The 23,823-nt window shown below is 52.5% G+C and overlaps 2 protein-coding genes across 8 annotated transcripts in view; one reads left to right on the top strand and one right to left on the bottom strand.

The window, feature by feature from the left end:
- Positions 1–149: 149 nt before the first annotated feature.
- CHRNB2 (cholinergic receptor nicotinic beta 2 subunit) lies at positions 150–8,133 on the top strand. The gene is made up of 6 exons (XM_055584157.1): positions 150–351; positions 1,637–1,782; positions 1,971–2,015; positions 2,430–2,539; positions 3,296–4,265; positions 7,937–8,133. Exons 1-6 carry the CDS (start codon positions 288–290, stop codon positions 8,105–8,107), a joined length of 1,506 nt encoding a protein of 501 aa, XP_055440132.1. The 5' UTR covers positions 150–287; the 3' UTR covers positions 8,108–8,133.
- A 5,216-nt stretch (positions 8,134–13,349) lies between these two features.
- Positions 13,350–23,823, bottom strand: part of ADAR (adenosine deaminase RNA specific) — a 50,250-nt gene continuing 39,776 nt past the window's right edge. For 5 of the 7 annotated variants that reach the window (XM_055584107.1, XM_055584104.1, XM_055584109.1 and 2 more), the window contains 9 exons: positions 21,540–21,765; positions 21,114–21,285; positions 20,723–20,816; positions 19,995–20,117; positions 19,580–19,713; positions 17,555–17,737; positions 16,973–17,085; positions 16,278–16,405; positions 13,350–16,113 (listed from right to left, as the gene is read on the bottom strand). In XM_055584107.1, the coding sequence (XP_055440082.1) occupies positions 15,876–16,113; positions 16,278–16,405; positions 16,973–17,085; positions 17,555–17,737; positions 19,580–19,713; positions 19,995–20,117; positions 20,723–20,816; positions 21,114–21,285; positions 21,540–21,765 (1,411 nt within the window). In that variant the 3' untranslated portion in view covers positions 13,350–15,875. The remainder of the gene's footprint in view (positions 16,114–16,277; positions 16,406–16,972; positions 17,086–17,554; positions 17,738–19,579; positions 19,714–19,994; positions 20,118–20,722; positions 20,817–21,113; positions 21,286–21,539; positions 21,766–23,823) is intronic. The other 2 variants (XM_055584108.1, XM_055584111.1) reach the window with 1 other exon arrangement.

Raw genomic sequence — 23,823 nt, 5'->3', positions numbered from 1 at the left:
CTCACCGTCCCAATTGTATTCCCTGGAAGAGCAGCCGGAAAAGCCTCCGCCTGCTCAGACCGGGATAAGCGAGAAGCGGGTTCCTCCTCGCTCTTGGAGCCCGAGGAACCGCCGTGGAGATTATCACGGCAGCACCAAAGGCTGTGAGCACACTCTGGGCTCCGCTCCCGCCCGGCGCGGGCGGCTCAGGAGCGGCTTCAGCACCACGGACAGAGCCCCGCCCGCGGCCTTCCAGCCTGGGGCGCGCTCTGGCACGTTTAGGCGAGCTGGCGAGCTATGCCAGAGGCATGGCCTGGCTCTCTGGTCCCAAGGCGCTGCTCCTCAGCTTTGGCCTCCTCGGACTGTGCTCAGGTAAGGACAAGTCGCCACGCTCTGTCTCACTCAGGCTCGCATTTGTAAGGGAGGGATCCCTATGGTGAGAAGTCTCTGGGGATTAGGAGAGAGACCCCCCAGGACAGCTGGGAGTACCTGGGAGACTGAACTGGGAGAAGGACTTGCTCGAAGTGATGCGGAGAAGAGAGGGCAACCTGGGCAGTGGTGGTGGGGAGGGTGTGGGTACAGAGAGGAAGGAAGGAAGGGATCTCCCCAGGATTTCTGGGGTGGCAGGGAGGGGAGACTCTGATTGCAGCTGAATTGCTATTTAACTTCCAGTGAGCCATTATCTCAAGAAAATCTACCTGGTTCAGCCCCCTTACTTGGCTCTCCATCATTTCCTGTCCCTCATATTGGGCTCCTGATTTTGCTCACTCCACAGGGGCAAGGCAGGAAACGGAAACAAGCAACTTCTCAACTCTCTTGGAGGGTGGACGGGAGGCTCGGAAGGGAAGAAGCTCTGCCAGGCTAAGGCTCTGAGGACGTGGGGGTGCGTTCGTGCAGGGTTGCAGGAGATAGTGTGTGGTGGGGCAGGTACAAAAGGAATTTACAACCAAATGAGCTTTCCACATCTGCCTGCAATCTCATGAGAGGTGAGCTCCTGTATGTGTGGAACTTGAGGCTAAATATACGCCCTGTCCCACACAGCTCAGGTAGCCCAATTATTCTACTCCAACCCAATACCTTTTCGGGGAGGGGGGTCACAGCCAGTCACATGGAGAGGCGCATAACATTACTTGTACACAGAGATGGGCGCCGACTGAGAAGAAAGGCCGTATTGTGGGACACATATAACTCTTCTCCTTTCACTACCCTCTAAAACCTTCCTTGAACTGTAGATATCTTCTAGAAGAAACCATGGAAACAGAAACTTCAAACCTTTTGAAATCATCCTCTGAGACCTTGCAGGAAGAGCACGGTCTCCACTGATCCTTGAAGAATGGGTTTTTAGTGGGAGGGTTTTGGGGGACTGTCTGGGCTTCTTGGTCAGTGATCTTAGAGAGGGACTTCTCTATGAGGGGCTTCCATGGGGGCAACCTAAGAATTTTGCTGTCTTCTTAGGGATGAGCTGTGGGAAGCTATATGAGGGGCTTCCATGGGGGCAGCCTAAGCATTTTGCTATCTTCTTAGGGATGGGCTGTGGGAAACTACAGCTTCCTATTTGGGCCTAGGTTGTCCCACTTGCCTAGGGAGAGTGGGATCCTGGGTGGGCCCTCCTTGCTGTGTACTTACCTCTTGCCCCCCACCCCACTCCCCTGCCCAGGAGTCTGGGGTACAGACACAGAAGAGCGGCTGGTAGAGCATCTTCTGGATCCTTCCCGCTACAACAAACTCATCCGCCCAGCCACCAATGGCTCTGAGCTGGTGACAGTACAGCTCATGGTGTCACTGGCCCAGCTCATCAGTGTGGTGAGTGGGGGTCCCAAGCTCTCTGCCCAGCTACTGAAATTGGCATAGCCATAATATGTTTGCAGTAATTCTTCTGGAGTCCCCAAGGCTTGGGCAGGTGGGGGAAGGAGCCTGGGTGGTGTAGGGGGCCCACAGACTTGAGGGACGGTGGCGGGGGGGCACTTCTCAGCAGCTTCTCTTTCCTGCAGCATGAGCGGGAGCAGATCATGACCACCAATGTCTGGCTGACTCAGGTTAGAGTTCTTCCTGCCCACACCTCTGGGCGTCTCTTTCCTCCATTTTTTTTTTTTTTTTTGCATGTGCTTTTCCCTCTTTGAATCTCCTCAAGAGACACAGAAATGTATAGACCTCGGGATCTTAAATAACTGGATATGAGTCTTGGTTCTTCCACTCACCAGCTCTGTTAACTTTGAATATGTCAAACACTGCAAGATTCATTTTCTCATTCACAAAATGTAGATTCTAATATCTTGGCTTGGCTATGCAAATTAAATGAGAAGCCACTTTTGCTGGGCCGAGAAGTCACGGTGGCAATGCAATGACTTTTAAAAACTTTAAGCCAAATAGGCCTCCTCTTGTCTCTGTCCTTGACCTTGAGCCCTTCCCAGGGCAGAGGTCGGTGCTGCCTCCCTCTTTCCCTTTCCCAGGAGTGGGAGGATTATCGCCTCACCTGGAAGCCTGAGGAATTTGACAACATGAAGAAAGTTCGGCTCCCTTCCAAACACATCTGGCTCCCAGATGTGGTCCTATACAACAAGTAGGTGACCCTGGAGGGATGGGAAGGCTGGAGGAGAACTTGACAGTGCTCAGGTCTTAGAGAAAGTAAATTAGCTCATGCTGGGGGAGAGAAGGGACTTTTCATTGGCACAGACAAATCACTACTCAGATGGACAAACCCAAACCAGTGAGGTATAGTGTGGACAGCCAAGGTAACTTGGGTCATGGCCAGGTCCCTCCCAGTCAATTAGGACTCCCAGTGTTTGGAGCTGCGGTGTGATACAAACAAGGATTGACAGTCCCCAGTGCACAAACTGATTAAAAAATAGGCTTTCCTGGAGAAATGGTAAGAATCAAAGAACTTGGAGGTCCCAGTTTCTCCCCCAGGTTCCATCTGCTCTCCTACAATAAGCCATCTTACCTCCAAGACCCAAAGCCACTAGTCCCTAGGCTCTAGGTACCATCTCCTGCTCCCACCTGCCCCTGTCCCTCTCCATTGCTCTGGGCTCCTCACTCTGAGCTTCCTGGCTCCCCCAACTTCTCCACCTTCATGTGGACCAACCAGCTTATACAGTAAATGACAAGTAACAGAGGGGCCCCTCAGGCCTTCTGACCAGGACACCTCTTCTCCCCATCAACCCACCCACATCCCCTTCTTGCTTATTAATTCCTGGTCCTTCCTATCTCCCTCTTCCCATACCTCCCTTTGGCTTTCCTCTCTTCCCACTCTGGGCCAGGTGGATGGATAGGGTGGAGGCATGCTTAAGTCAGGGCTAACTGTGCCATCCCTTGGCAGTGCCGACGGCATGTACGAGGTGTCCTTCTATTCCAATGCCGTGGTCTCCTATGATGGCAGCATCTTCTGGCTGCCGCCTGCCATCTACAAGAGCGCATGCAAGATCGAGGTAAAGCACTTCCCGTTTGACCAGCAGAACTGCACCATGAAGTTCCGCTCGTGGACCTACGACCGCACTGAGATCGACCTGGTGCTCAAGAGTGATGTGGCCAACCTGGACGACTTCACACCCAGCGGCGAGTGGGACATAGTGGCGCTGCCCGGCCGGCGCAACGAGAACCCAGATGACTCCACTTACGTGGACATCACATACGACTTCATCATCCGTCGCAAGCCACTCTTCTACACCATCAATCTCATCATCCCCTGCGTCCTCATCACCTCTCTAGCCATCCTCGTCTTCTACCTGCCGTCTGACTGCGGTGAGAAGATGACGCTCTGCATCTCCGTGCTGCTGGCGCTTACCGTCTTCCTGCTGCTCATCTCTAAGATCGTGCCGCCCACCTCCCTCGACGTTCCGCTAGTCGGCAAGTACCTCATGTTCACTATGGTGCTGGTCACCTTCTCCATCGTCACCAGCGTGTGCGTGCTCAACGTGCACCACCGCTCACCCACCACGCACACCATGGCGCCCTGGGTCAAGGTCGTCTTCCTGGAGAAGCTGCCCACGCTGCTGTTCATGCAGCAGCCGCGCCACCGCTGCGCCCGCCAACGCCTTCGCCTGCGGCGGCGCCAGCGCGAGCGAGAGGGAACCGGCGCTCTCTTCCGCGAGGCCCTGGGGGCCGACTCCTGCACGTGCTTCGTCAACCGCGCGTCGGTGCAGGGCTTGGCTGGGGCCTTCGGCTCGGAGCCGGCGCCGGCAGCAGGCCCCGGGCGCGCCAGGGGGCCGTGTGGCTGCGGCCTCCGGGAGGCGGTGGACGGCGTGCGCTTCATCGCAGATCATATGCGGAGTGAGGATGACGACCAGAGCGTGAGTGCACTCAGGGACTCAGGCATGGGATGCGGGGCTGCAGGGCCCCTCAGAAGCTCCGCAGACAAAGCTAATCGGAGTGCAGGATGCTGACAATGCGAGTCTGGTCTGGGGCTGTGGGCCTGGGTGCTGGCGCAGCCTCGCCTTTGGCTTCTGGGAGGTGGCGCCGCCTAAGCTGCGGTTGGTCCAGGATGACCTTGCTGCTTCCCGAGTACTAGCATCCGGAGGGAAATGCCTTGGCTAGGGCATCCTTAGTGTCGTTAGTTTTGGAAAGGTGGCCACAAAGGGGAGGAGGCCCTTGTGGGTTTGCAGCTGGCCTGTGGCTGTGTCCCCAGACACCCTCTCTGCCGCTTGTGTTCCCAAGACCATGTTGTTAACCTGCAGCTCTTTGCACAAATGAGGATGAATCCTTGGGGTGCCCCGTGTTGGGGGCAAAATTGAGGGCAGTAGAAAGTGTGTATGGGAGGTGTTGGGGTGGTTAGGTGGCTCCACCGGCCACTGGGAAGAGGACAGAGCCCCAAATCAATATCCGTTTCCTTCTCTTCTGAGTTCTCAGGGAATGGCCTTGTGAAATATTTATGGAGGTGGAGGCAGGTGAAGGCCAGGGCTTCCAAGACCTGCCCAGAGCTTTCTGCACACACGGCTTTTTCTGCAGTGGCTCTACCTGAAGGGGACTCCTTGAACACTGAACCAGGGGATGAGGAGTGGGGAAGACAAGGGGTTGACTTCCCCTCATTTGGGGTTGTGGCTGGCCCTATTCAGCAGTCTTTAATCACGTGGCTTGTTCCAGGCTGCGGCTCAACTGTTGCCATGATAACTGGCCATGTTCCCACTGGGATGCAGTCATTCTGGCCTGGGAAGTAAGGAAGGGCAGGCTCCTGCATTATCGTTTGTGGGGGGTGGGATGCTCCAGAGCCTAGTGTTTCTGTCCCTTGGGAGGGCAGGAGTTGGGGCTTGAGCCAGGGAGCAGGTTATGGTCCTGATGGAAGATGAGAGGGACCGAGGCAAGAGAGGATGGGGCTAGAGGCTCAGAGGTGGCTGAGGCCAAGTGGGGAATGCTGGTGGTGCAGGGGCTCAGCTGGCTGTGCCACTGTCTCTGCCTCCCCCACTGCAGCAAACATATGTAATGTGCATTTACTGAGCTAGGTGACGAGGACGCAATGACCTACTTGGATGTTTCACAGGCATCTCAAACTTAACATGTCCAAAACTGAGTGCTTGATTTACATGCCCACCACCAACTTGCTCCTCCTCTCATCTCCCCATCCTTCAGTAAATGACATCACCATCCACCCAATGGTTTAGACCAGAAGCCTGGAGTGATCCTCGATGCCTGTCTTTCTTATCTCCCCCATCATCCAAATCATCAGAAGTCCTGTCTTGTGAGCTCAACCTCCAGAATCATTCTCAGATTCATCCTTCATTCGCCATCTCCATGCTGCCTCCCTGGCTGTGCCTCCATCAGCTCTTGCCTGGCCCAGGGCAGGGGATTCTGATGGTCTCCCCGACTCAGTTCTTGTGCTTCTCCATCCAAACAATGTCCCCTGCTCACCACATGTCATCTGTCCACAGCTCAGGTCACTGGCTTATCTGACACTTGTTCTAAGCAAACTAAGCTCTTTCCTGCCTCAAGACCTTTGCACATATTGGTCCATCTGCTTGGAATGCCCTTTTTTTTTCCCTTTTAAAAATTATTACTATTATTAATTTTTGCCCAATTGTTGAGAGTAAGTGACCCTTTATCCCAAATACTCCAGCTTTTCTCTCCCAAGGACAGAGATATTGTCTTCTATAACCCAGGCCTGGTGATCAAATTCAGGAAATTAGCATCAAGACCTTTATCTGATATAAAGTCCATACTAAAATTTTTTAAATTGTCTCAGTAAAATCCTTTGTACCATCTCCTCTACCTCAGTCCAGGATCTTGAATTGCACTTGGTTGTCCTGTCTCTTTCGTTTGCTTCACTCTGGGACGGTTCCTTAGCTTTGTGTTTCATGGCATAGACATTTTTGAAGGGCCCAGGCCAATTGAAGGTCCCTCAGTTTGCAAGTTGGACACGACTTAGAAACTAAACCACTACCACCACAGTTTGGGTTTGTCTGGTTCCTTCTTCAATTTATTCCTGATATAGCTGGCTTCTTGTCACTTATCAGATCTTCACTTAAGATATTACTCCCTCAAAGAGGCCTTCCCAGATCATACCCTGAATGATATCTCCCCCTCCATTTCTCTGTCCTTTGTTTCCAGGCTTCCCTGGTGGCTCAGATGGTAAAGCATCTGCCTGCAATGCGGGAGACCTGGGTTCGATTCCTGGGTCGTGAAGATCCCCTGGAGAAGGAAATGGCAATCCACTCTAGCATTCTTGCCTGGAAAATCCCATGGATGGAGGAGCCTGATAGGCTACAGTCCATGGGGTCGCAAAGAGTTGGACATGACTTCACTTTCACTTTCAAGCACCCAAAAGGGTGTAATTATTTTTTTACTTATTTTGTGTTCATCTCCCTCAGCAGACTGAACTGCAGGATGTGTTTGTCTTGCTGTCTCACATCCCCAGTGCCCAGTAGGGTGCCAGGTACACCGGAGGCACAAGGTTACAGAGGAACATGTGTGCAAAGGTCCAGACTCAGACACGAGTGGAACGGCTCTGAGTGGAGGCCAGCTCTCATGCAGAGCCTGTGACTGGCTCCCAAACACAGTGGTTATTCTCTGCTGGATGGGTTTGTTGGCATCTGAGACTCAGTCCTCACATCCTGGGGCTGTTGGAAGGGGCTACCCAGGCAGTTATATAAGGAGTGAGGCCTGCAGGGCAGCCATTCATTCACTAGTTCAACACTCATTTACTGGAACTCTGTGTTTGAGATGCTGGGATTACACAAATGAGTCAGATCAGGCCCCTGTAGTTTACAAGCTCATAGCTTCAGTTGGGGTGGGAGTCGGGGAGGGAGGAGAGGACAGGCATATGAATTGAACTGACAATACGGTGGAGTAAAAATACTGGGCTTCCCTGGTGGCCAGACGGTAAAGAATCTCCCCTGTAAGGCTGGAGACCTGGGTTCAATCCCTGGGTGGGGAAGATCCCCTGGAGGAGGGTATGGCAACCCACTCCAGTATTCTTGCCTGGAGAATCCCATGGACAGAGGAGCCTGGCGGGCTACCGTCCATGGGGTTGTGAAGAGTCGGACACGACTGAGTGACTAAGCACAGCACAGCACAGATAATGCTGAGGGAACCCCACAGGAAACAGAGGTTCATCCTGATCCAGGGGATCAGAGAAGGCGTCATAGAAGAGGTGACATTTTGATTTAGGCTTTGAAAGATCTGTAGGAGCTCACAAGTAGAGATAGGGAGGACTGGAATTCCAGACTGAGAGGAAACCCAGAGGCACAGAGACCTGAGAGGGCAGATGAGTTTGGTAAGTCTGAGTCGGACTTGGAAGAAGATAAATGTTGGCTCGTATTTGTCATGGGTGCTCTTGATTGACTTGGGAGTTTGGGTGGCTGCTGAAGGCAGTGGGGTCACTGGAGTCTTTTAAGCAGGCAAGACTGGAGCCGAACTTTGGAACGGTCGCTCTGGGGTCAAGTGATGTGTGATGGAAGTTGCTTATACCCGATCCAGGCCCCTCTTGTATTATGTGATTGATACCTGAGTCTCCTACCCTTCCTCTCTCCAGGTGAGTGAGGACTGGAAGTATGTTGCCATGGTGATTGACCGCCTGTTCCTTTGGATCTTTGTCTTCGTCTGTGTCTTTGGCACAATTGGCATGTTCCTGCAGCCTCTCTTCCAGAACTACGCCACTGCCACCTTCCTCCACGCAGACCACTCGGCTCCCAGCTCCAAGTGAGGCCCTCTCCAGCTCCATTGCTCCTTCAGCCCCTCTGTTGGACAATAGTTTTGGGTGGAGGAGAGATGAGTGAACCACCAGAAAGAGGGGTGCTGCCCCCACAGACCCATCATTCGCGCCACCTGGAACCCCTTCCCTCCCCTCCCCTTCTCCCACACCCAGCCAGCGCTAACCTGGAGGCTGGACCAACTGTGTGGTGCCCTGGCGGCTCTCTTCCTCTTGGACCAACTCAGGCAATAGTGTTGCTGCTGAAGGATGAAGGCTGAGAAGTGGAGGACGGAGTGAAGTCATTGGCTGCCTCCAAGTCATGGAAAAGGGCTGTGCAGGAGCAGAGGGTGGGATAGGGGCTCCGACGCTGTGCTGGCTGGCCTGAGACCATGCAGCTCAGAAGGGAGACCCGAGGGGGAGAGGGGTCTGGGTGTGACCTGAGGTCTGTCCTCGCTTAACTGGACAGCAGCTGACTGGGTGGGCCTCACAGTGGCCAGGGGCTCCTGCTCAGATGTTAGCCTGGCACTGAGGTCAGAGTCCTGGGGGAGACTTCTTGCCCCACAGCCCCTCATTTCTATGCAGCCCAGTGCTCAGCCCCAGGTCCCCTTCTCCCAGTGAAGGATTCTCCCTAGACTTCCTTTCTTATTCAGGCCAGGGCGTGGGGGCAAGATTTGGTATTAGGGGAGCCTCTGAGTTCCCAATCTTTGGGTGACCTACTTGGAGTGTAAAGGCTAAATTCTCAAACTGTATGAGTTCAGGTTCACAGGCTGTTCCTCCCCCTCCTCCCCACCCCCTACCCCGCATGCAATTTGAACAGACTGGTTCCTGGAGTAAGTAAACTAAAGATGTTAGCTTTCAGCAGATCCAGCCCTTTTGCCCGCAGCAGAGCAGGCTGGGCAGGAGAGGGCTGGCTGTGGAGGCTAGCCAAGCAGGGTGTGAATGGCCAGAGTTCTGCCACATCAGCATGGCTCCTGCTTCCCGTCCTTCTATTCCTGGCTCCATCCTTCCTGCTCTGGCTCCTCCCCTTCCTCCTCCCAACCAAACCTGAGCTAGGCTGCTGCAGAACTTGGGAAGGACAGGTCTTCACAGCGGACTGCAGAGAGCGTGCCCTGGAGACTGTATCCTGACGCTTTTCCCAGGGGCTCCCCTGGCCTATGAGCCTGGGAAACAGGCCTCTTAAGGGATCATCAGGCCCAGCTCCCATCACATGACCAGCTCCGATTTGTGGTCCCAACATGGGCTCAGCCAGCAGGTCACACAGGGGGCTGTCTGCCAAGGGCACCTAAGGCACCTGCCTGACACACCATGCTCTTCTCTGGAGTCCCGCTGGACGCCTGCTTCTGCAGGCACCGAGGAGGTGGGGAGACGCAGCGTAAGTGCAGAGCGCCGGCCAAGGAGCGGAGTCTGGGTGCCCTGCCACTTACTCTCAGCCATCCTCAGCAAGTCTGGCTAGGCCTCAGCTTCCTCATCTATAGATTGGGCAACCCCTCTTCATGGGGTTGCTTTGAGGAAGGCGTGATGTCTGTGAAAAAGCCCAGCGCTGCACCTGGTGTAGAGTAGATGCTCGGGGAATCGTCTGAGAGGCAGGCACAGCTGGTAGGCATGGGCTCAGCCGCCTGTTAAGTCAGTCTTCCTCCCAGACCTACCCTTACGCTGGAGGAAATAACCCCCTGAAACAGGGCTGGGGCTGGAGAGATGCCATACAGGGGGTGCTGGGGTGAGCCTAACAGCCTTCTGGAGCCCCTTCAGCAAAGATTTGTTCCATTCCTGGGCTGAGGTCTGGCTCTGGCCTCCTGATGCAGGTGTGTGCTCAGGTCCCCGGAGATCTAGTCCCGTGCTGGCTGTGGAGGAACCATCCAGACGTTAAACCAGCAGCTGCATGAGGTGTGCATCTCCCCTCCTGCCAGAATGGGCCAGCAGACATCTCTTCTGGGGGGTGAGTGTCTTGGCAGTACGGAGACTCCCTTCTCGAAACAGCAGATGGACAGTTGCCTGTATTATCCCTGGACCCACCTTGAACTCACAGCCCCAAGGAAACATCCCAGAACCTGGAACAGCTATTGAAAAGGAACTCTCCCTCTGAAGGGGAAGGTGCTGACCTGAGGCCTTCTTGCCCAGCTCTCCCGGGCTCCTTGCCAGGGCCAGGGCTGCTGGGGAGGCCCCATCAGCTGCTGTCCTGGCTAGACTTGCTTCCAGTACTTGCTGCAAGTGGCTGTTGTCCAAGTAAATTACTCGACAGTGCCAGAGGGGCTGCCAGAGAGCGGCTTGTCCGACTCCTCTCCACGAAGCCCACCGACACACAGGGAAATCCAGGCCCGGAGGTTGTCTGCTGCCTGACCTTGTACCAGCACTGAACTCTGAACTTGTTCATCCTCGTCTGTGACTTGAGGGCGACAGCTGACTGAGGGCTGCAGCAAGGGTGTGAGGGTCAGTGTAGAGAAGAAAGGGCTAGCCAGGAAGGCTCCCTGGGGCCGCCCCATTCCCTCCATCTCTGCGTGCAGGCCCTTGGGGACTGCCAGTGGGGAGGACAGAGGTGGAGGGAAGACGGCTCAGGCAAGGTGTTACCACGTGTCAGTACAGGCTATGACCCTCAGGGTATGGAGAAGCTTCGGAGAACCATTCTCTTCCACTCATGGGCCCTCTGTCCTCTTGGTGTGGTCAGGGACGCCTCTTGGCCCCTTCTGTGGGGGGCAGGGTGGGGAAGGGGGGCATGATGGGCATTTCTGAAGAGAACTGGGTACCCAGCTCAGCACCAGGCCCGGACTGGGGGAGGTTCCCGCATATGAAGAGAGGGAGAGATAGTGGATGGAAACCCAAGCAAGCTGGACTTGGGAGGCGGCAGCGAGCCAACAGTTGAGATTGTCTCCATCAGAGACGGGAAGGCCACAGGCCATCTGAGAACCATTTTTCATCTGAAAAGAAGGCATGAAAAACTCTCTGCTTGTGATGACTGGCACTGCAGCAGGAGGAAGGCAGTCTTCTGGCAGTGAGGAGTCTAATACTGGAACAGCTGGTCCCGAGTTATTGCAGATTTAAAAGCAAATAAGACACGGGCAGCCCCCAGCTGGCATTTCTGTGCTAGAAGGCCGGCTGTGCAGGAAGGGCGGGTCGTTTCCCCCTAAGGAAAGAGGGAGGGTGTGCAGCTTGTCGCCTGTCCTGTGTCTCCCGCCACTCCCCAGTATTACCTGCTGTGCACCAGTGGCCTGCTCCGGGCCAGCTGCTTCAGATGCCCTGTTTTTACTCCTCACGACAATCCTGCAGGGAAGGGGCCCATGTTGACAGAAGAAAAATGAGGCCCAAGTGACCAAGAAATAGCGGGTGAGCAGTGCTGGCCTGAAATCCCACACTGACCCCAGAGTCCATGCTCGTGGCCTCTGAGGCTGGAAGAAGGGCTTCCTTGGGGGGGAGGTGAAGGGCATCAGGGTCTTTTCTGAATCCCCTCCCGACTCAGTTCTAGTTGTCACCTTTTGCTTGTAGGCAGAGTTGGGCTGACGTCACAGCATCCCTCACAAGCCAACTCATGCTAGCCAGTCGCCCACTCAAGACTAGACAGAGAACCAACAGCCACCTTTCAGTATTCATCCCAACAAGTCTCAGAGGTCAGGTCGACAGTCACGTGGTTCCTACGGGACTGTTGGTCTAGGAATCATTAGGACAACTCACCCAGCTGCTGTGTCCCCGTCTTGCCCCACAATGGCCTTGGCCACCCCATCTGCTCCTGGAACATTTGCACTGGTCTAGCCCACTCCAGGCCAGACTTAATAGGAACTCAAGATTCTCATAAAGTTGTTTCCAAAGATGTCTTCTCTCTCTGTAATCCTTGAGAGTGGGGGTGGGGAGATCCTCACGGGCCAGGGTTGGTGAATAAGGGGGAAAGGGAGAATACTGGGGAAATTGGATCCGTGAGAGGTTGAAGACGTTAAAAAATCTAAAGAAAAGGTCAGTGGTAACCAATGACTGTGATGGGTGGCCTGACAAGTCCATTCATCAGATGGAAAAGAGAAGGCTTGGCCTGGAGTAGACAGAGCCCAGAAATAGCTCCTGGGGAGGTCCTTTGTGAAAAGGGGCCCTGGGGGACAGGGCAGAGGTGAGGCCCGGCCTCCTGGAGATAGATATGGCTGTGTGCAAGGCACATCTACTCCTGGAGCACGGGTTTGACCCAGGCCCGGATCCTGGAAGGCGCATTAAATGGTGAGCTGAGATGAATGCCAGGTGAGCAGCAACCAAAATGCTGAAGGAAATCCCTCTTGTGTTCCCAGGGGGCAGCCTTGCCTTCCAGCCTACCTGGAGCTGGGAGCTGGGGGGACAGTCTTACATCCTGCACTCACCTTAGGTATGAAGAAAATGGTTCGTTTTGTAAAAGGCCTGGATACATCTCCCTCCAGGTGGGACCAGACGCCTGAGAACAGGAAGGACAGAGGTGTCGAGTCTCCAGGCCTCACAGCAGGCAGAGACACTGTCCTTCACTGTCTGTAGAATCTGTTCAGCTCGCCCGACTATTTCAACAGATGGTGAGTGACACCCGTGCAGTTCTGGCCCTAGGTTAATGTCCCCCAAAACATGTCACTGGCCCTCCTGGCCTCAGTTGTTCCATCTGTACAGTCGATGAAGAGGGAGGTTTCACTGTGACTCAGGAGGCCTCACTCTCAGGTATTTCCTATCCTCTCGTATGGTATTTTTACAAGGTCAGAGCGGAGACTTGTAGACATCCTGACCCAACGGCAACGTGGAAAATGGTGTTTCCTCTCTGAAATCAAGACAGAGAAATACTCTAGGTGCCATCTATAAAGTAAAAAGCAAAGGCCTGTCTCCCAAGACAGTGGCCAAGTCAGGTCTGTCCAGGCTGCAACCTACACCTCCTGCAGGCAAACAGCTGGGGTGGAAGGCTGTAGAAACCTCTGGAGTTGCGTCTGTGGTCTGTGATGCTGTCTTAAGGGACACTTTCCTACTCTGGGCCTTGAAATCTTGCACAGCATGTGTCTGGGGACAAGATACTTGATGGAGGGCTCTGCTGGGGAAGGTGGGGGTGTGGAACTGGGGAAGTAGTAAAGGTTGTCTGATGCACCCACTGTACCAGACGAAAGCTCACCTTTGAGATGGCTCCTCTCTGCTGACTGGAGGGGGACCCGCTCCCCAGGTTCTGAGTCAGCCCCAGCTAGTGCTGTTGCTGGGAATCCCAGGACCACAGCTCCCTCCGTTCCCCACTTTCTCGTCCCCCAGGAAACCAAGACTCGAGGCTTTCTAAAAATTCAGATTCTTTTTTTTTTATTTATGAGGAATGTATATTGTTAGTCACTTATACCAAAGGACACATAAAAGCAGAATCATAAAACTGACTGCACCCATCATGGCCCCCAAGTCTACGCTTGGGCTCTTCTCCACTCTGCTCTTGGGAGTCACTACCGAGACCCCAAAAGCCAGCAAAATCCCTTCAACATGAGTAAAGGAAATAGCTTGAAGCAGCGACAAATTTTTTTACAAGTGATTATTCAAAGGATGCACAATAGCCACAGTTCAGACAAATCAACTACAAAGATCATAAAAAAAAAAAAAAAAGCTGGGGAGGAGGTCTTGCTTATCAAAAACAAAGATTGGACAAAAAAGTGAAGCAGACACTTTGGGTAGGCAGGAGTTTTGCCTCTCCTGAGGGGGGTGGGGCGCCGGGGTGGGGCGGCCGTGCAGGGCCCAATACAGGCTTGTTTCCAGAGGATGCACGGGTACAGGGAAGCCTTGCTCTCTTCCTACAGCAGAAACTGAATACTGTAAGTTCGCCAGACAAGATCTTGGGGCAAGCGGGGGCTCTGGCTGGTTGAGAGTGCCCGGGCTCCCAGCTGAGAAGAGGTGGCTGCGACTGAGCTCTATGGAGGTTCTAATGCCCAGAGGGGCTGGACATGCCAAGAAGCGAGTAGCTGCTGCTCTCCAGCCCAAAGAACCAGGGAGCTGAGCTGCCTCCTGAGCCGGGACTGATCTCGTGCCCATGGAAGAGTCACAGGACCGGGTTGGTAGGCCCCTGCCACCTCAGAAGACAGGCACTGCTTCCCTTCTAGTTCCACGGGACACTTTGGTGTTCCGCAGAAACATCCTTAGTGTATTTGAAAGACTTAACGTTTTCTCACTTTGGTCAAAAGTACAGAGGGCACAGTAGCCACGACAGTAAATGTGCGGACCCGGGTGTATCCACTGCTGACAAGGCGGGACAGACAAGGCTTAACTAGCCAGCAGTCGGCAGGGTGTGCGGGAGGACGGAAAATCATCCGAGGGCACTGGTTTGGCCTGTTCACAGATGACAGAGGAACTGTCCAGAGGGAAAGAGGCAGGCTCAGGTCTGGAGAGGGCAGAGCCTCTGTACTTTTCTGGAGCACACCTGGCTGGTTAGGCCCAGAGCCAGATTCCAAGGAGAGACCAAGGCTCTGACCACAGGAGTCCATGCTAGCTTGAGGTGCAGGCCCACAGTCCCACCTCACAGAGTTTTAGGACAACCTGCCCTTTCACTTGGAGTTACTGCTCAAGGGCAACCCTAGAAAGACTCCCTAGCAGGCAGGAGACCTCAGGTCTGTGACCTGCCCGCAGACAACCTTCTGAAGCTACTAGGCAAAACAAAAGCACTTGGTTAATCAACGGAAAATGACATCTGAACTTCACATCTGTGCAATTACAGGTTATCTGTAGCTGCTGAGGATCAACATTTACGGCATTCTTTTAAAAACTCCCCATTTACCATGAATTAGGCACTGTCCCTTGGTGTCACCACCACGAGAAATATGCTGGGGGGAACAGTGGTCTGACCCAACATGATTTTTTTGCCTTATTCCTGCTAAGTCATGATTATCTGAGCAGAGACAATTTACTCTCTAGGATTTACCCTGGGTTTCTTCCTACCAATTGGTCGGGGTCTACAGCGTTACTGCCCCCATCAGCAGGACAAATTCCTAGGAATGCTTTAGGAGGAGCAGCAGCTGGGAGCTTGGCAACATTCCAAGGTATGTCTGCCTACCAGGAAAGTGGTCTGTGTTACCCCTGGAGGGCAGGCCTCCTCTAGTGCTCAGGCAATTCCATTAGCCCCATCTGGCGGGTCCCAGCCCTTCCTGCCACCTGGGGAAGGGACGCACCTCCCCGGCAGCGGCCTCCCCTGCCGCTGGGCCCCTCCCAAGCCGGCTAAAGTGCAAGATCACGGAGCATCATCTGCAGGTTCTCATCACGCTTGGCACTGGTAACAAGCTGCCTGCAGTGTTCAACTCCGGCCCTTAGAAATGTTTCACCAGATTCTTTAGGTTCACTGCTTTACCCTCTTGGAGGAAAAGGAAAAACTAACAATCACGAGGAAGGAATCTCAGAAGGGGAAGACGGGAAGCAGAGGGGCCTCAGAATTCACAAATGAAAAATCCTGTCCCTGGCATGGTTCACACGGTTGACTGGAACCTAATCGAGACCACAAGAGGTCAGTGTAGCAAACACAAAGGGAAAGGAAACAGAAAAAAAATGGAAATAGACCGGAAGAGGAAATGGGCGGAAAGAAGGAACCAACCCCTTCTCTCTGCCCTGCGGTCTCTGTCTCTCTGCTGGGGAAAAGAGAAGGGGGTGGCGAGACCTGGCCTGGGATTCCCAAAGAAAAGCAGAATAACAGGAACCCAAAGTTCTCAGTGTCACCAACCGCAGTTCCATTCTTTAAAAAAAAAAAGAGGAAAATAAAACCCCAACCCCCTTGACCCCTGTGATGAGGAATGCTACGGCCTCTCTCTCGCACCCAGTGTGAAACCCTGACCCGTCAGTCCCGGGGCCACTACACCGGGCAGAGGTAAAAATTCTTCTCCTCCTGGGGCTTGCTTATCCAGTTCCCGTAGCCCATGTCCTTCAGAGATTTTTTGAAGTAGTTCTTGGCTATCTCGTAGTCACGGGCAGCTTTCTTGGCCTCACCATAGGAGAGTCTAAGTAGATCTCTGCGGTATCGGAAGGAGCAGAGCTTCTTAAATAGAAGGAAAATGTTCTTTTTGGACACCCGGGACAATTCGTTCCGTGGCCTGGGGAAACAGAAGGACTCATTATTCACCTGGGATGGAACAAGTGGAGGTACTGGGGGTGGGGAGGCGGCAACTTAAAAAGCTCTGGTGTTTGACAATGCGATGCCCCTTGGCAGTCTGGCTGGCATGCCTGGCTGTGTGGCCGTGCTGCCCCAGCTCCTTACCCATCCACGGTGCCTCTGGTCCCATCCAGGATTTCGAGGTCGTAGCCATCAGCCAAACACCAGTTGACACTTGTCTCCTTGGTCTTCCCAGACTGCCTTTTGGAATCGTATACACTGACTCGGCCAACCTACGAATTCCAGGAGCAAGGGGGAGGAAGATGCAAACTTTCAGAGAAAGCTTCTGAAGCAGGAACTCAAGACTCACAGGAAAGAGGGAAGACGGGGTCACGATCTTTCCCCCTTGTTTATGATTTTGTTTGACTAAGACTCAGATGTACTAACCCCACCTCAATTCAAATGAATTCCAAACTAAAAGAAGGAAAAAAGTAAAAGTGTTAATCGCTCAGTCATATCCAACTCTTTGTGACCCCACGGATTGCAGCCTGCCAGGCTCCTCTGTCCATGGAATTCTCCAGGTAAGAATACTGGAGTGGGTTGCATTTCCTCCTCCAGGGGATCTTCCCAACCCAGGGATCAAGCCCAGATCTCCTGCTTTACAGGCAGATTCTTTCCTATCTTAGCCATCGGGAAAGCCCCCAAAGAAGGAAAGCCCTTAGCATTCAAAAGGAGGGAAGGCTAAGTTTGAGGGAAACCAACTAAGGCTCCCCTTGCCCACACTATACATTTCTGCTCTGCTGACAGGATTACTTGAAAAGGAGAAAACGTCAAGGGAAAAATGGATTGGGTTATCGCACCTTGGGGTGGTTGACAATAAAGGGATGTCGGAGTCCATCCTCAAACGCACTTCCATCTCTTGTCACACGACAGCAAATGGCACGGGTCAGGTGCCCCTGGCTGAACAGGTAACCTGGGTACAAAAAGAAATGCACACACCTGATTATCCCGAGAGCCATGAAGCAACAGAGGCATATGGGGAGGGTGAGGGCACAGAGCCTCAGCTCCCTAGGCAGGGAGCACCTGCTGACTGCGGCTGCCCAGGATACACAGGGATCACCAGTTAAGCACAATATGTAAGGTTCCAGGTAAGGCCAAGCGCTGAGACAGCAAGGACACTAAGACGCTGCAGTTTTAAGCTGCTGTGTTTCTCTAACTCACCTTGAAAGACTTGGCTGGCATGTTGTTACTGAGACTGCTGCCTAAACCAATTTTCCCATCACAGCAGACGGGACCCTCAGAATCAATTACTAAACCACCGAACCGAGCACACTTTGAAAAGGGGAGACATCATGTTAACACCTGGCAATGAAGTGTGCGGTTTGCTGGGATCTGGGAACCAGGATGACAGTCCGGTTCCAGCTCCCAAGACAGGTCCTTACCCAGAGTGACGGATTTGAGATACACAGGCTGCAGGAAGTGGGTCAACAGTGCCCCCTGCAGGCCCAACACGTTCCAGCGCAGGATTTTGTCGCTGCAGGACATGGTGCGGAGTCTCTCCCCCAGCCGAATGCCGTCCCATGTGGGCACAATGTCACTGGACTCCACTGGGATCGTGCCTTCCCCTGGATGGGAGACTTGGGTTAGACCTGCAAGGGCCGCTGGGCCAGGCCCCTCCCTGGCGTGGCATTTTCTGCTCCTTAGACTTGGGCCAGAGGCTTCTCACTCATTTGTTCTTTGAATATTTCACAGCAGCTACTTTGTGCTGGGCACTAGGCTTGGTGCTGGGAAGCAACGGTGAGCAAAACCAAATTAGATCCTTGTGTTCCTAGCAGGTTTATGGGAGTGAGGGAGCAGAAAGAGAACAGACACTAGACAAGTAAGCCAATACACACGTAACGATTGTAGATGGTTTGAGGGAGCTATAATGGACAGGTCAGGGCATCTCCTGGGACAGGATTGTCAGGGGACTGAGACACAAAGGAAGAGAAGAAACAGTTGAGAGTGTTTCAGACACAGAGTTCAGCAAAAGCAAAGGCTCTGAGGCAGCAGAGGGTTTAGCTGTTGAGGGACCTGACGAAGAACCAGGATGGCCGAAGTGGCAGGGCTTGGTTTTGTGTAGTGGGAAGCCACGACAGGCTGGTGGGCTTTTCGTTCTTCGTCAACTTTAATGAGATACAGTCCACCCGTTTAGAGTATATAGTAATTTTTAGTGTATTCACAGACTTGTGCAGCCATCGCCACAATCAATGTGAGAACATTTCATCACCCTCCAAGGAAGTCTCCTATCCATTAGCAGACATGCCCCATTTTCCTCCAGCCCCTTCCACCGCTGGCCCAGCCAGCCCCTAATTTACTTTCCTTCTTTATGGATTTTCCTATTCTAGACGTTTCAGTAAATGAAAATGTGGGAGCCATGTAATATGAAATCTTTCGTGACTGGCTTCTTTCCCTTCTTCACACTGTTCCCTCGGTTCCCTCATGTGGTGGCATGTACCATACGATATCCCATTTTATGGATATACTTCATTTTGTTTATCCATTCATCAGTCACTGGGGTTATCTCTACTTTTGGGCTATTATGAACATTGCTGCTATGAATGTTCTGTATTAGTTTTTTCTCCCTGGGTCTCCATAATGGGAGACTGCAGGGGGAAAAATGAGAGGAAAAAGCAGACTCTTCGGGGCTGCAAAGCGCAGGGCCAGCGCAGCAAATGCAGTACTGATGCGGCAGCCTGGCGCCTCCTCAGCCCCAAGGGTGGCAATGCTGAGAGATGGGGTAGCTGGTCTGTGTTAAGTTTTTGTGTGGATAGATTTTCATTTCTCTTGGGCATGTTCCTAGGCGTGAACTGCCGGGTCATACGGGAGCTCTGTGTTTAGACTTCAGGGTTTTGAGCAGGGAAGCGACATGACCTCTGTTTGAGGGTCACTCTGATGACTGCAGAGGATGGCCTGAGGGAATGGAGTGGACGTGAGGAGACGCTGAGGAGACACGGGAGGACGGCAGAGGAGGGGGAGCTGGCAGACAAGGCGCAGAGCCAGCAGCCAACGAGGCAGGCGGGACGCGGGCGCGGAGTCCTCCTGTCAGCGCCTCAGGCTGGCTCTGCCTCGCTTTCTTTCCGTTTTCTCCAACCTTCCCGGAGGTGATCCCATCCACTTCCATGGCCATAAAGATCAACCGCAGGAGGATAACTCCCAGACTTTTATTTGCAGCCATCTCTCTCCTTTGAGCTCTAGATGGGCACCTCTGCCTCCTATTTGACTGGAGATCCCCGCAGCCGACTAATGCAAAATGGAGTCCCGATCTTCCCATAGATCTTCCCCGACCTACATCTTCCCTCCCCCTGGAGACGAGACCCTGGTATCCCACCCATGATGGCAGAAACCCTGCAGCTGTGCCCTGGCTCTGCGATGGGCCTGGGGCTTTGCAGAGCCTTTCTGTGGGAGATGGAGGACGTGTCACTCACCGTTCTCTACCTTGGTGCGGAGCTTGCCTTGTTTGGGATTCTCGAAGACAGGGTAGTGGCGGGAGTCTGTGCTCTCCACAGCTCGGTCGCTGCAGGACTTGTCAAAGAGGGCACCATCCCCACACGGGGCCGTGCTGCAAGACAGGGCCGACGGTTAACACCCGCCTGTGCGCACGGATCTCTTCAGTTGCCTGGGGCTCGAGAACAGCTCCATGTGGCAGAAACAAGGGTTTTTTTTTTTTTCTGAAGCCTATCACAGGCTACTGGAGTGGGTAGAAGTGTGAGTCCTTCCACACTGGGGTGTGGACCTCAAGCAAGAGTCAAGCATGGCCCACTGAACAAGCTCTGAATTATGGGCGTGGAGACCATTCCGACACCCAGCCCCGGCTCTGGTGACAAGAGAGACTGTACAGACCTGATATAGAGATGGAATGACACGCTCTTTTTTATCTGAAGCTTTTCTCCTCCTTTAGCAGGTTCAAATATACTATCCTTCGCCGTCTGGGAGTTGTATTTCATTAACTCACTGTAGAGAAACCTATAAGAAGAAAGTCTGGTTAAGAAGACTGCTTTGACTCTGGGAACAGTGGTTGCTTCTACAATCTGATCCCAAGTAAGGAAAAGCCTTAACGGTGCAGACCTTTCACAGTTTCTCAGGTTGAAAGAGGTGGTGGAATCTCTCCATGGGAGACCTCAGCATTTCTTACAGTTAAGTTAGCCTTTCAGGTCAGTTACAATTCTGCCAAGAGCTTCTTGCTTTGGCAGCGACAGGGATTTTAGGGCAGAACAAATTGATTCAGGAACTACAGGAGGCTGTGGCTTCTTTCCCTTCACAAATTAAAGATGAGCTGGAGAGGAAAGCTGGCAGGACAGTGGGTTTGTTTGTAGGTCCTCAAATGGAGACGGAAGGCCTCCTCACCCCCACAGCACTGAAGATCAAGAGGTCATCATGTGTTTTTTAAAAGGGGCTTGAAGTGGAGTTAGCGGGAAAAGACAGCGATCTTCAACAGCAGGCCAAGGAGAGGGATGCAGCCACGTCACAGAGGGACTGATTCAGTAAGAAGCTCAAAGGCTGACCCTGCAGGGTTGAGGACCTGCCTGTGGGGTGGTGCCAGAGCCCCGACACCCTTCGATCTTGCTCACCTGATGAAGCCTCTCCGGGAGATGATCTCTGCATGACAGTCATTGACAGTTTCTCCCTTTAGGCTCAGAGAATCTCCTTTCACACAGCGATTCCCTGGAAAGGCATTTAAAGCAAATGTGAAATGGCTAAAGGAAAACAATGATGAATAGGATACAGGATGTTGGTTCTTAAAGCCTGAAGGTACAAATAGCCTCAGTTTATCAACCCTGACTCCTGTATTCTTTTTCCTAAGATATGAGAGTTCATTCCTTGCCCTGAATAAACTGGAGCTAAAATATAACATAAGATGAGTCTTCTGCCTTAAATTCACCCACAGAGGAGAATAAGGAGGTGCGTGCAGTCACCACAGGGAATGGAGAGCTGGGGGGACACGTTTCCGAGCCCACTTACCTGTCCCCAGGCTGACCACAACACCTAGGTCGTCAGAGTCTTTCTTCATGATGATGGCAGCCAGGATCTTGCGGCCGAGTAAGGAGGGCTGGAAACTGTTGGTAAGGGCGTTGAAGCACCGGTGGCTCAGCATGGCTATCTGGTCGTGGAAGGTGCTGCCCGTGAGAGGGAGCTGTGGGGACAGGAGGCGTGTCAGGGCCAGAGCCTCGCCTGCATCCACCATGTTTCAGACTGCGCGGGGGAGGTCGAGGACTACTCGACTTGTGGGTCATCTTTTCCCCTCTTGCACTAGCATCCCAGCTCTATGGAGGCTAATATTAAAGCCGAGGGATAGTTCACATGACAGCAAGTTGCGAGCTGACTCCACCCAGACAGGAGTTAGCAGGACCCCCAAAAAAAGATAGCACCAAAAGTAGACGGCTTAACTGTCTTTCGCTTTGCTTCTGGGGACCTTGAGAGGAGGAGCATAGTTCTTCTGAGACTGGCCCCTGTCACTGGGGTTACCTCTGTGAAACCCATGCGCTCTGCCTTCTCGTCCTCCCCAATCAAAACGCGGAGGGCCGCATCTGCAGCTTCCTGCTTGCCTTGCTTCTTGCTGTGCGCGCAGACGGCTGGGAACCAGCGACCCCCAACTTTCGCTTGGTAAACGAACCTTAGGGATGAGAAGCAGGGAATAAAGACAAGTACCAGACCCCAACAGCTGCTCCAGCAAAGGGCTGGTTTTACTCAAGGGGAGGCCAGACTGGCCAACATGTAGCTTCATCACTCCCGACAGCTCTGTTCCTAAGGCACCACTCCCCAGACTTTGAATATTCCTGAATCATAGTGTGGTTTCCGCTACATCCAGGTACCACCTGAGTATTACTTACTTAATATTTTTCTCTAAATTGACTCTTTTTCAATGTAAATACATTTTAAAAGGACACTTGTATCACTACTGTAAATGAAAAATCAGGATCACTTGCCGTACACAGAAGGTGGCTATAAATAAACTAAACAGGATAAAATCAAGTTATTAAATTCTGACGAGACACTGTGGCTGGTAAAGGCTCTAAGCCTGTCTTTATCATAAAGGAAATTTAGTAAGTATTAGAGAGGCTTTAAAGAAATACTAGCACCACATGTGGACTTCCTTTTTAACTTAAGCAGAAATGAGATGGGAATAACTTTCTTCCTGCTTGAATCACTGTTTCTAATGCTCTGATTTTTTAATTACCTGATTCCATTTCCTCATTCATTTCCTGATTAGCTCAAGAGGACTTAACCTGGAGAGATCTGAGAGCAAGGTTGGCCTTAGCTCCGGGAACCACACCTTTATTAGGAGTTACTTTTAGATCCCTGGGGGATTCCCTGCTGGCTCAGACAGTAAACAGTCTGCCCACAATGCGGGAGATCCGAGTTCAATCCTTGGGTCTGGAAGATCCCCTGGAGAACGAGATGGCAACCCACTTCGGGATTCTTCCCTGGAGAATCCCATGGATAGAGGAACCTGGCGGGCTACAATCCATGGGATCGCAAAGAGTTGGACACAACTGAGCGACTACACTTTCACTTTAGATTCCCGGAGGCCTTGCGATAACTAAGGGGGAGGAGACAGGGAGGCAGGCAGTCTGCTAGGCAGCGAGGGGAGTGGCCTGTGGTTCCCCTCCCTTCCTGGTTAGGCATCTCCACAAACACAGAGGGAAGGAAGTGATGGACCAAAACAGCTTGGGTAGCTACCAGACAAGGTTTCAAGAATCCCAGCTTTTAACCAGATCCTAACCTGCTTTAGGGAAACCCAGGTTTTTGGATAATCTAACTGCATATAACAAAGGTTTCAGTATCAGGATTTATCAGTCAGCTCAAGGCACTGAAAGGAATGCATCTTTCTGGTCAACCACACTGAGCTTCTCACTATTTCTTGCTTGTCATAAGCATCTGAATGCCTTTGCTCCTTTCTTTGATGATGCCAACTGGTTTGTGCAAGCCAGTGGGCTAAAGCTTATGAAGGAAAAGCACAGAGGCATGAAGAGATGTTGAAGAGAGGGGATGGGGCCGAACTGTGTAGAATCTTGACCTGAGGGATCCAGGAGAATTTCATAAGTGTTCTGTGTGTTTGAAAAGAAGATGAACTCTTAGGCACAAAGATACACATACATACATATACACATACCTATATATGTACACATAAAAACAAGATTGAAGGCAAAAGGAGAAGGGGGCGGCAGAAGGTGAGATGGACATGAAAGTGAACAAACTCCGGGAGACGGTGGAGGACAGAGAAGCCTGGCATGCTGCAGTCCATGGGGCTGCAGAGTCGGACACAACTGAGTGACTGAACAACAATATACAGAACAAAGTTTCTTAGCTGCGCAATTAGGATTCACTAGAGCTGCACTGTCCAATATGATAGCCACTGGCCACATGAGGCTGCTAACTTTAATGAAAGTTCAATACAACTGATAATTTGGTTCCTCAGTACACAGCCCCATTTCAAGTGCTCAGCAACCACGTATGACTAGTGGTTAGCCTCTTAGTGGAATGCTGGGGACAAAAGCCGAACTGGAATGAGTCAGTGAAGTGAAACCAATGAAGACACCCAGTATAAACAATTATATTGAGGTCTGGATGTGAGGGGAGCAGAGAGATGAGGTGGTATTTGGAGGGAGATGTGGGGTCAAGGGAAGGGTTTTAGCAGATGGGCACAGGCATTTATGTAGGCCGATGGGAA

The sequence above is a fragment of the Bubalus kerabau genome, chromosome 6 (genome assembly GCF_029407905.1).
Source record: "Bubalus kerabau isolate K-KA32 ecotype Philippines breed swamp buffalo chromosome 6, PCC_UOA_SB_1v2, whole genome shotgun sequence".
NCBI lineage: Eukaryota > Metazoa > Chordata > Mammalia > Artiodactyla > Bovidae > Bubalus > Bubalus kerabau.
The sequence above is the reverse complement of the archived record's forward strand: the minus strand, read 5'-3'. Positions and strand labels throughout refer to the sequence as shown.

Bases quoted from the DNA above. Each gene is read 5' to 3' on its own strand.
- CHRNB2 (XM_055584157.1), top strand. From the start codon at position 288: ATGGCCTGGCTCTCTGGTCCCAAGGCGCTGCTCCTCAGCTTTGGCCTC. The intron at 1,783-1,970 runs GTGAGTGGGGGT...TCTTTCCTGCAG, and splicing joins TGGCCCAGCTCATCAGTGTG to CATGAGCGGGAGCAGATCAT. The intron at 2,540-3,295 runs GTAGGTGACCCT...ATCCCTTGGCAG, and splicing joins GATGTGGTCCTATACAACAA to TGCCGACGGCATGTACGAGG.